The sequence below is a fragment of the Haemorhous mexicanus genome, chromosome 2, assembly GCF_027477595.1.
Source record: "Haemorhous mexicanus isolate bHaeMex1 chromosome 2, bHaeMex1.pri, whole genome shotgun sequence".
Lineage (NCBI taxonomy): Eukaryota > Metazoa > Chordata > Aves > Passeriformes > Fringillidae > Haemorhous > Haemorhous mexicanus.
The window spans coordinates 83,360,457-83,371,099 of NC_082342.1; the positions used below are offsets into that span (position 1 = coordinate 83,360,457).

Genomic DNA, 10,643 nt, shown 5'->3' on the forward strand with positions numbered 1-10,643 from the left:
CGGGTGCAGGTGGGACCCCCCGACTCGGGTGAGAAACCTTCAATTACAAAGGAGCTGAACTGCAAGAGGGGTGGGGAAATGCTTTTATTTTATTATATTTTATTTTAAGGGATGCACAACCTGTCCCTGACTAGCCAGAGCTTTAGCAGGTGCTGCTTTACAGTCAAGAGGCTGCTGCTGCCCTGGGGCTTTACCCAGGCCAGAGAGGAGGCGCTGGGGTGGCAGCTAAGGTACTTAAGAGCCATTCCAGAAATCGGCTGGGTTCTGCCTGTTTGCAGCCTTCGCCAGCTTAATCTTGTTAAGAGCAGTGGGCACGGGCAGAGTGGAAGATGGGCATCTCCACTGACACTGTCCCCCTGCAAAATTGTGCGGCTCGGGTGACTGGGACGGCCCAGCCTGGCGTTATTAATGCTTTTATTTACCAAAAAAAAAAAAAAAAAAAAAGATCCGAGTCTCTTTAATTAAATTAGTTACCATACAAACACCATAGGGTTTCATACATGGAATAAATAGCGCGAGTCAAACCTGATGGCACTTCCACAGCAGCCCCCCTTGCCAGGTGGCTGCCTCTGCGGCCCGGGCCAGTGCGGTGGGGCCGGGGCCACCGGCAGCTTGGCACGGCTCAGCACGGCCCTAGGGAGCAGTTCTGCCTCCCGAGGTCCTGTGGGGCTCATCCTCCTCGGATGTCGGGGAGGTGTCGCGGCTGGAGGGGGTGCGGGGCCGGCGGGGAGCGCCCCCGGCCTGGCAGACATACCACTCGCTGAGGTTGGTGACCGGCGGGGAGAGCGCGGCTCGGCGGCCGCGGGGCGGGGGCTCGGCGGCCGGGTCTGGCTCGGGGGGCAGCGGACCGTCGGGGGGCCCCGCCGCTGAATAGCCCTGGGAGCCCGGCGGCGGGGAGGGCGGCGGGGACTTGCAGTGGATCTTCATGTGCTTACGCAGGGAGCTGGGGTGGGTGTAGGACTTGTCGCAGCCGCGGATCTTGCAGTAGTAGGGCTTGTCCGAGGTGTGGACGTGGGAATGCTTCTTGCGGTCGCTGCTGTTGGCGAACTTCCTCTCGCAGCCGTCGAACTCGCACTTGAAGGGCTTCTCCCCTGCGGGGACACACGGCACTGTTACCGGCCCTGCCCGCAGCCTGCCCGCAGCACCGCAGCCCCTCGGCAGCGCGGCCTGCGGAGCGAGCGGCAAGGGTAAACATTCCCCTTCCCTCCTTTTCCTCCCCTTTCACTTCTTTACTCCCCCTTCGCAACAGTCGTGACATGCCCGAGGTTCCCGACTTTTTCCCCATAATTTGCTGCCTGTCACACGTCGCTGGCAGCCCTCAGGCCCCGAGACCCGGGCTGGCTGCGGCAGGGCCCCCCCGGCCTTGTTTGCCCTCTGCGGCGCTCCCCTCGCACACGAGAAACCTTCATTACCGCTCTAATGACCGAGCCCAAACAAAACCTCTCAATGCCTTTGCCTGCGAGGGCTGGCGTTTGCCGGCAGCCTGGCTCGCCTGGCACATCTCCTGCGTAATCCTTTCCCAATGGGCACTGCGCTGGAGGAATAATTAGTTTGGGGAAAATAAAAGTAACACCTGTTTAAGCATCCCGACACAAAGGAGGGAGCACCCCGCAGCCCGGACTGGGAACCTGCAAGGTGGGGGACCCACCCAGACATCGGAGATGAGGCATGGTAACTGCTTACCCTGGGCAAATTTGGGTCTAAACTTGTGCAGATGATGTACTTTGAAGAGTTTTTACACATTGCTTAACAGTTAAAGGGGTTGTGAAAATCAGCCCGAGGCGGTTAGCCTGGCGTAGCTTTCTCACACGCGCTCGTCTCCTGTAGCATACCCTGGAACACATATGTTCTGCTATTTATAGCCATGTCCTTCCCCATAGTTCTCGAGCAGACCCTTCTTCACAGATCCCGAATAGGGCTGGGTAAATGCCTCTTGCTGAGACACCAGAGGAAAAAGAAAAAGGTGCCAGATCCCTGTACCGAAGCTTCTTACAGCCAGTTTTTCTCACTCTGCCATGCTACACGGGAGTCCAGCACAGACAGACCTGCACTGATAACCTTTGTTATTACTATCGCGACTCTTGAGTCCCTTTAGACACGGCTGATGTGTATTTTCAGATGTGATTTGCTCTGAGGGCTCAGAAATAACAACCCAGCAGCTCTCTCGGTGGACATTTTCTCCTTACTAGCAAGCGATTTTTACTGCCCCACCCCTTCGTAAGATCATATCGCGTTTATTATTTATTAAAATAATGATGGAAATAAGAAAACTATTTTTATTTTTAGAAACAATTTCTTGGCTGTTACTATAGAAACATACACCTCCACAGCCTATTTATGCATCAATTTGTTCAATTAAAATCGGCTCACCTCCCACCAATGTGGTAGCGCTAGAAAGAGCAAGGTTTATCTTAAAAAAAAAAAAAAAAAAGGAGAAAAAAACAATAAAATGGTGCCTTGTGGGTTTTAAGTGCATGAAAACTTCTGCATATCCCCGAGACAAGCTTCCAGTCACTTTGTCTGTTCATTAATTACTATTCATTTTTCTGGGAAAACAAAGCAAAGTCTCCAGGAGGTTTTGGGCAGTTTCTAACAGTGTTACCCCAAGGATGAAGGCTCACACATCCTGCTGCTGACCATGACCAGCCGGCAGAGCCCGAAGCGCAGCCCCTGAGCAATGCTCCAACCAGCTGAATCAAACGGTGCCCACTCCCTCAGGGTTTTTGGGAAGTGTCTTTCCACTTGGGTTCACGCGTGGGCCCCCTCCCCAGACTCCAGATCGCGACGACCAAGTTCCCCATTAGACCACGACTGTCGAAGGTCCCGGTGTGTCCCCGTTGTGCTGACGAGGGCATCACGTCAGAGTTTAACCATTTGTAGGTAGTTTCAACCCACGGAAGGGGGCGAGATGCTGGGTGTCATCCCCTAACTCCTCCTGGCAGTAGCAGTGTGGGTGGAGGTGAGATGAACAGATGGGGCTTGGGATCACTTTTTTGGGGGGTTCTAGGAATCGCTGGAAGGAAGCCTGACCATCCCGAGTGTCGTCCTTGGCGAGGGGAAAGGAAAATTGCCGAAGGGACTAGAAGAACCCTAGAATGCACCGGGTTTGGGAACACTGATTTGTCCCCAAAACAGGGCAGTAGCTACAGAGCTTGCTATGCAGCCCCCCGGCGGATGCTTCTGAGGAAAAGGAAAAGGAAAAGGAAAAGGAAAAAAGAAAAGAAAAGAAAAGAAAAGAAAAGAAAAGAAAAGAAAAGAAAAGAAAAGAAAAGAAAAGAAAAGAAAAGAAAAGAAAAGAAAAGAAAAGAAAAGAAAAGAAAAGAAAAGAAAAGAAAAGAAAAGAAAAGAAAAGAAAAGAAAAGAAAAGAAAAGAAAAGAAAAGAAAAGAAAAGAAAAGAAAAGAAGGTCCCAAACAACAAACACTTCCTGAATTACTGAAATACTCTTCTTCCTCCGTAATTACCAGAAACATGCAAAATTGCCTAATGATACGATGATGGTGTTATTATTTCCCCCCCACCCCGGGCACGCCAAATGCCCATGATATACGAATAGTTTGTAAATCTCTCCTGCTCCCAGGCTGCACATGACTAAGTTTAAACTAAAGTGGCAAAATGACAGTAATTAATCTGATAGGAATGGGCAGAAAGTTTAGGATCCCTTGTCCACTCGAAGGCGTGGGGAGAAATACATAGGGAAAGACTCCTGTCTCCTTTGCCCTCCCATGGGCAGAGCTGTCATTCGAGGTGGGCTATTGCCCCCCACCCCGAGGGTAGCTTTGGTGCAACGACCCCTTCTGCGCAGATAGAGCCTTTCTTTGTGGGCTCAGGCATAGACATCTTCCCGGGGACTACAGGCAGCCCCAACCTGAAAACTTCTCCAAATTTTCATTGCAAGAAGCCACGTCCCACGCATTGCCTCGGGGCAATGCTCGACCTTATCTAAGAGCTGCGAACTGTGTCTGATACATTCGGGTTTTGGTGGGGGTCTCTTTTTCCCGGCTGAACCTCTTTGCCTCTACGCAAGCCTCTCTCGGAGTTCTTCCCAACTCCCTCCCGCCTGCCCCTTGGAGCTGAGATAGGTAAGGAGTTGAGGAGCCCAGAAAAGTCAGCGGTGAACTTTAGTTTTTCGAACAGATTACAAAACTGCGGGCCTCCAGCTAACTCATTCCACGGTGTCGTTAACACAACAACAACAGAAATGTCAGACCTTACCCCCTCCTCTCCCCCAGAGAAATCTCCCCCCCACACACCATCCTCGGCTCGGGGTGTACAGCGCTAGGCACCCTCAGGGCTCCGCTGCTACATATGGGCTCGTGCCTGACATATTCTGGAGATAAAAATCTATAATCCTTTCAGCCATGGGCCATTTGGTTTTACATCGGAACAACACGTTGTACGGTCGCCGCTTTTCTCTTCCCGAGCAACAAACAATAAATCAAGAAAGCAATTACGGCAACTCCACTTCCCTAAGTATCCTCCAAGGAATAATATTTGTCTGCCACTATAAATCCCAGCTTCGTTCGTTTTCGGCAGTGTTTTACACCCAGATGGAAATGCGTATTTCGGAAGTGGCGAGGAATGAGGAGAAAGTAGGGGAAAAAACCCAAACCAAACGAAAAAAACCCACCAAAACCAAACCCAGAAAAATAAAACACTAAAAGGCTCAAAGACACCCCAAGCCCTTCCAGGGGTCCCTGCCTGTCCCCGAGGCATTCTCCGGGGGTGCCGCTCCCTCCTCCTGTACCCCGCCGAGCAGTCGGGGCGACTTTGAAGTTTGCTTCTCAGATCCACAGAGGGAGGGAAGCGTCCTCCGGTGAGAGCCTTCCCCTGCCTCGCTCCCTGCTTCCCGACTCCGCGGGTACTGCAGCAGGCGGGAGCAGCCCAGGAGCCTCGGGACCGGCGTCAGTCCGGTAGCCCAGCGGCACGGGCAGCCCCGGCAGTGCCCTCAGCATCCCCCGTAGTTCCGCAATATCGGTAGGCCAGGCCGGGGGGTACACCCGGCAGCGTCGTTGGCCCCGGTAGCAGGGACAGTCCCGGAACGGGGGTAGCCCCAGGAGCGCTGGTGACAGGGGCAGTCCGGTAGTCCCGGTAATACCGGCAGACCCGAGCACCGCCACCGCCGCCCGCAGCGCAGGGGAACTGCGCCCCCAAGAGCCCCCGCGGCCCCATCTCCGTCGGGCCAAGCGTCACCCGCCCGGCTCCGTCCCCGCCGACGGAAGCGGCAGGAAGAGCAGAACCGCCGTCCTCCGGCGTGGCGGGGGGAAGTGGCAAAGCGCTTCCCAGACGCGGGGTGAGCCCCCCGGGGTGCCCCGGACAAGGACGGCGGGAGCAGGGAAGGGCGAGCGTTCATCCTCTCCTCGCTCTTCCGCAGGGGCTGCTGCTCATCTTCCCCCGGCTCTGCGTTATTTATTAATCGGTGTATTTATCCGGTGCTGCCGGGATGCGGGGAGGTGGGTAGCGTTGGGGGTGGGGGTGGGGGTGGGGAGGGAGCTGCCCAAGGTGAAGGGGGGGGCTGAAGGGGGGGGACGCACACGTGTGTGCAGGGCAGAGTGGCCGGGTGCGTGTACGTAGCTGTGTGTGCGTGGCCCGTGTGCTGCCGAATTACTTATTCATGAAAAGTCACATGTTCGGCGGTGCGTAGGAGAGGAGGAAAAGAGGAGGAAAGGGGAGAAAAAAAAAAAAATAAAGGAAGGCAACCCTTGCGGGGGAGGTGGGGGGGGTGGGGTGGTGTGAAGAACAACCCACCTGTATGAGTCCGCTTGTGGATCTTCAGATTTTCGGAGCGAGCGAAGACCTTCCCGCAGCCGGGGAAGGGGCAAGGGAATGGTTTCTCTCCCGTGTGTACTCGGATGTGGTTGATGAGTTTGTATTTCGCTTTGAAGGGCTTGCCTTCACGGGGACACTCCTCCCAGTAGCACACGTGGCTGCTCTGCTCGGGCCCACCGACGTGCTCCACGGTGACATGGCTCACCAACTCCTGCATCGTGCTGAAAGTTTTGGAGCAAGGCTTCCTAGCGCCCGGTGGAGGCGGCGGAGGGGGAGGAGGCGGCTCCCGGTCGATCCACTTGCAGATCAGCTCTTGCTTGATGGGCTGTCGCATGTATCGCAGGAAGGCCCCGGCCGCTGCCGCCGCCGCCGCGGCCCCGACGTGGGCATGGTGGTGGTGGTGGTGATGGTGGTGGTGGTGGGGATGAGGGTGGTGCGGGTGCCCGTGCCCGGCGGCCGCCAGATTGAGGTTGACGGAGCCGTAGCCTTGCAACGCCGAGGAGGAGGAGGCGGCGGCCCCGTAGTGCGCCTCGGAGCGCCCGTAGAGCTCCCCGCCGGCGGCCGCCAGCCCCAGACGCATCTGCCCGTTGAGCGGCGGGTGGCGGCCGGCGGGCGAGCCCTGCTCGCCGGGCGGCGGCGGCGGGAAGGCGGCGTGCGCCCCGTCGGTCGCGCCGTAGGTGCCTGCGGCTGAGATGAAGACGCCGTGAGGTGGAGGGTGCGGAAGGTGGGGGGAGCCGACGGGCGGGTGCTGCTCGCCCAGCGCCCCGTGCACGGCGGCGGCGGCGGGCAGCTCCCGCCGCAGGAGAAAGTCCCGGCCCGCCGCCTCCCCCGACGGGTATCCCGGGAGGGCGGCGGCGGGCGGCGCGTAGGCGGCGGCGGTGGTGGCGGCGGCGGCGGTAGCGGCGGCGGCGGCGGTGGTGGTAGTGGCGGCAGGCGCGGCGAAGGCGGCGGCGGTGAGCGCCTCGGGCGTGAGCTTGAGGGCGGCGGGCTGTGCCATGTGCTCGGGTCCGAGCGGCGTGAGGGCGCCACCGGGGTCGCCGCCCGCGTCCCCGGGGTGGAGGTGGGCCGCGTGGTGGGGGTGAACGTGGTGGTTCCCCAGCCCCGGGAAGCCTGTCATGTTCTGGTGAGGATGGGGCTGAGCCGCTGCCAAATCCGCTAATCTCAGTGTCGGGTTCCTCTTGCTCAAAGGGGGCTCCATAACGACACAGCCAAGCCCATCTACGCTCGCTGTTGTTATTTTTTTCCCTTTACCCGCCTTCAAAAACATGTATATATTAAGCGGCTCTTTAACTTCTTTTGTCTGCGCTCCGAGCCCCGCGCATCCCTGGCCCCGCTCTGCCCGCCCGCGATTGGCAGAGCCCTCACCACACTTCGGCGGCGCGCTGGGGAATACGGCTCGGACACCGCGCCGGAGGGATTGGACGGATGGCGATGATTGGCAGCGGCCGGGGCCGCGCGATTGGCTCCCTTTCAGGCCGCCGGCGCAGCGGGGATCCGCCCCCGCCGCCCCCCCGGGCCCCCCCGCGCCGCCCCCCGAAGTTGCACTTGCAAAACTTCGCGCGGGGCCCGACGGGGCGCACCCGGCGCCTCCCCCGCCGCCCCCCGCTGGCAGCGCCGGGCAGCACCGGGCGGCAGCTGCCTCTGCTCCCCAGGCACCGGACGGGGCGCCCTGCTCAGGTGCTCCGCCGTGTTTACGTTTGCGGGGCCGTGGGGTTTCTCTCCTCGCCTGGCGGCGGCCCACGCGCGCCACTGCTGCCCGGCTCTGTGTTCAGTTTCCTTATCTTTTTTTTTTTTTTTTTTTTTTTTTTTGGAGGGCCACGTTCATTCATGGATGAGGCGGGAAAGCACTCCCTCCTGCAACAATGTGCGCAACCCCACGCCCACGCGAGGCCGAGCCTCTGTGTACTCATGCCCAAGGCACCACTAGGAGAAGGCGGCCAAAGTTTCCCTGAAAAGAAGACGGCGGGGGTTGGGATTCCTTTCCTTTAGAAAATAAACGAGTAAGCGGGGAGGGGAGGAGGAGGGGGGCAAGTGGCACATGTTAGAGCCAAGTTTTGGGAGCCTGCGCTCCCTGCCGCTTTGGGGCTTCTTCCTCCCGCAGCGGCTACCCGGGGCATCCCGTGGGGAGAGCCACCCCACGCCCCTCGGCGGTCCGCCAGCCATAGTCCAGGCAGCTGCGTCCCCCTCAGCCCTAATTCAGCAGCGGCGAAACAGAGATGAAACACCCGCAGTGCTACTGGCCCCGAGCACAAATGCTCCTCGACTCCTTCGGATGTCGGAACGGTAGGTTGGAAAACGGGGGAGTCTCCGGCTGGTGTGTGTCGGCCCTGAACTGCTGCCCCAGACGAAAAGGCAGGAAAACTGGCAGCTCTACCTGAAAGGGGGCAGAGGTAGAGGACGGGCGGGGACAGCGATGGGACCGCCCCTGGGGTGCGGGGTGTGCTGGTCCTCGAAAGCGAAGCTCTTTGTGGAGCGCCGAAACTGGCCCTTCGGTACAAAGGATGCTGCCCTTTGAGGGGATTGACTAGGCAAGGCCGGGATTTCCCTGCGAGCCAAAAGGGGAAAGGAGCACTGTCGTGACTTTTCTGTGGGAGGAGTAGTAGCTTTTACTGATATGTCATCTGCTTTCTTTAGGCTGTTGGTGCCCCTGGGAATGCCATGAGCTCCCGCGCTCCTGGAAAGTGCAGGCAAGCTGGCTGCCCTTCCCTGCCTGCGGGGCAGCCAGGGACTCTTCTCCGCTTCTCCAGGAGACGAAACGGGGCGGGGGACGTCGGCGGACCCACACGCACCTCCGGCTCTCCCCGGCCACCTAGTCCCCTTGTTGAAACTACATCTGTGCGTCTTGGCCGCTTCCCTGTGCCAAGCCACGTTCAAAGGAAGCCCCGTGCTGGTCCGGCATTTCCTGGGCCAGGCTCCAGGCTCCCCCTCCTCTGCCTCTCCCGCCGCTACTCGCGGGGGGAAAACTCGCAGGATTTGGCCCACGGCTGCCAAAAGGGTGGTGAGAGGCTCTAGGGGGAGCTCAAGGGGGAGAGAGACCCGCCGGTTCCCTCCCTTCTCCACCCCCCACCGGAGACGAGCCAATGCTCCCGGCTCGTGTGGCCGCCGTGGGGGTTTCAGTGATGCTGCAAGGCAAGGAATGGGAATAAATGATCCCCGGGTTTTAAAAGCGGCTGCTCGATGGTTTTATTGCACAGTAAAAACTTCACGCAAAGTAGCCATACGTTTGTACGGGTATTTATATACATGCATTTTATACACGTCCATCCAAATTGTGCCCTTCCTCCTCCCCAAATTCTGGGTGCCTTGCTGAAGCAAGGTCCAGAGATGGAGTGGGAGATGCTGTGGAGGTGAACAACAAGTATCACAGTTCCGCGGAACCTCCTTGTACCTCTCCTGTTAAACGCAGGTGATGTGTATCTGTCATCGATTTAATATGTCTTAATTCAAATATATACCCCGATCAATTTCTTTTTATGAGAGGCTATAAAAAAATGGAATTATTTTATAGCTGGCTAATAGGCAGCTGACCTGTGACTGTGGGGAGGGAGGGGTTGATGGAGACTCACGTGGAAATTCGCTCATTTTTAGGACTGGCTGCAAACGCCGGGCAGAGAAGGTGGCTGCCCGCGCAGGGAAAATTTTGGAGGCTGCCAGCTCCAAAAGAGCCATGAAGAATTTAAAGCCCATTAACTCACCGACACCAGCTCAGGCCCAGGCTGCCGCTGCCCTCGGGCTGCAGCAGAGGAGAGGCGTGCTGTGCTGCCCCCACAGCCCCCCCACAACCCCGACAGCACCCGTCGGGGGTCGGAACGCGCCCTGCTCCCGCGGCGGAGCCGGCTGCAGAGCCTTCCCGCAGTGCTCCCCTCGCCGGCAAACCTGCCAAGGGACTTCGCGGGAGGCTGCAGAGGCGGGGTGAAAGCCTGGAAGCCTTCAAATTTATTTCGTAAAGCTTCCTCTATAAACTGAGCTCGGGCTATCGGCTTTAGGAGGTGTTTAACCGTAAAACGCTGTGCTGTGAGCTGCATTATGTAAATGTATGCTAATGATCATGAACACCATTTACAAACAATCGTCTTTAATGCACGTCTTATTGATAGTTAGGGAGCGGGGAGCAATATTTTATAAGGTGTAAAACATTCTTCTGGGGAACCATTAGAAAGGGAGCGCGATTGCCGCTTTCCCCTGGAAGAGCTGCACGACTCCCCAAATACGCTAGGAAAGCCTACCCTCCTCCCGACCCGTCGCGGGTGGCTTTCCACGCTCGTGGGGCTGCTCTGCGGCGCGGGGGAGCCTGTGGAGCGGTGCCCTCCCAGAACATGCGCCATCGGAGGCGGAGTCCGCCCGCAGCAGGAGAGAGAGCCCCGAGTCACAGCCCCATGGAGACCCACACGGGCAGGACAGACCCACGGTACCCTGCTCACTGTCCCGTCAGGGGGATAGCACGGAGGCGCCGAAACGCCGGCCGAGAGCGGGAGGCTGCCCAGAGGCACGAAAGGGAAAGAGAGTAGCGATATGGCAGTGAGACTACGCACCCCTTCTTTATGGAGGGGCTCAGAGGATGCATAACTTACACTCTTAAAAATTAAACTTCTCCTGTGCCAAATGTCGTCGCTCCGTGTGTCCAGGCGGGAACCTGAGGCTGACACGAGGATCCGGGGCTAGGGGCTGTCGGGGCCGGGACCCATCGCATCTTCGGGACAGGAATTTACGAACATAAGTTTCGGAGCTGTCACATTCAGTGCGCGCATCGCCAAGGAAAGAGAGGCCATCCCCTTTGGGGTTTGCTCAGCTAGGGATAAAATAAGGAAAAAAAAAATTCCTTCTTTCTGTCTGTCTGTCTATCTATCTATCTATCTATCTATCTATCTATCTATC

The 10,643-nt window shown here is 57.8% G+C and overlaps 1 protein-coding gene across 1 annotated transcript; it reads right to left on the reverse strand.

Moving 5' to 3' along the window:
- Positions 1–633: 633 nt before the first annotated feature.
- Positions 634–7,035, reverse strand: ZIC5 (Zic family member 5). Its single transcript, XM_059840383.1, has 2 exons — positions 5,748–7,035; positions 634–1,091 (listed from the first exon to the last, which is right to left on the reverse strand). The coding sequence occupies exons 1-2, from the start codon at positions 7,033–7,035 to the stop codon at positions 634–636; spliced, it is 1,746 nt and encodes a 581-aa protein (XP_059696366.1).
- Positions 7,036–10,643: the final 3,608 nt, after the last annotated feature.

Excerpts from the sequence above, each read along its gene's own strand:
- ZIC5 (XM_059840383.1), bottom strand. The coding sequence starts at position 7,035 with ATGTTTTTGAAGGCGGGTAAAGGGAAAAAAATAACAACAGCGAGCGTA. Across the intron at positions 1,092-5,747 it reads CCACAAGCGGACTCATACAG|GGGAGAAGCCCTTCAAGTGC; the intron begins GTGGGTTGTTCT and ends GTGTCCCCGCAG.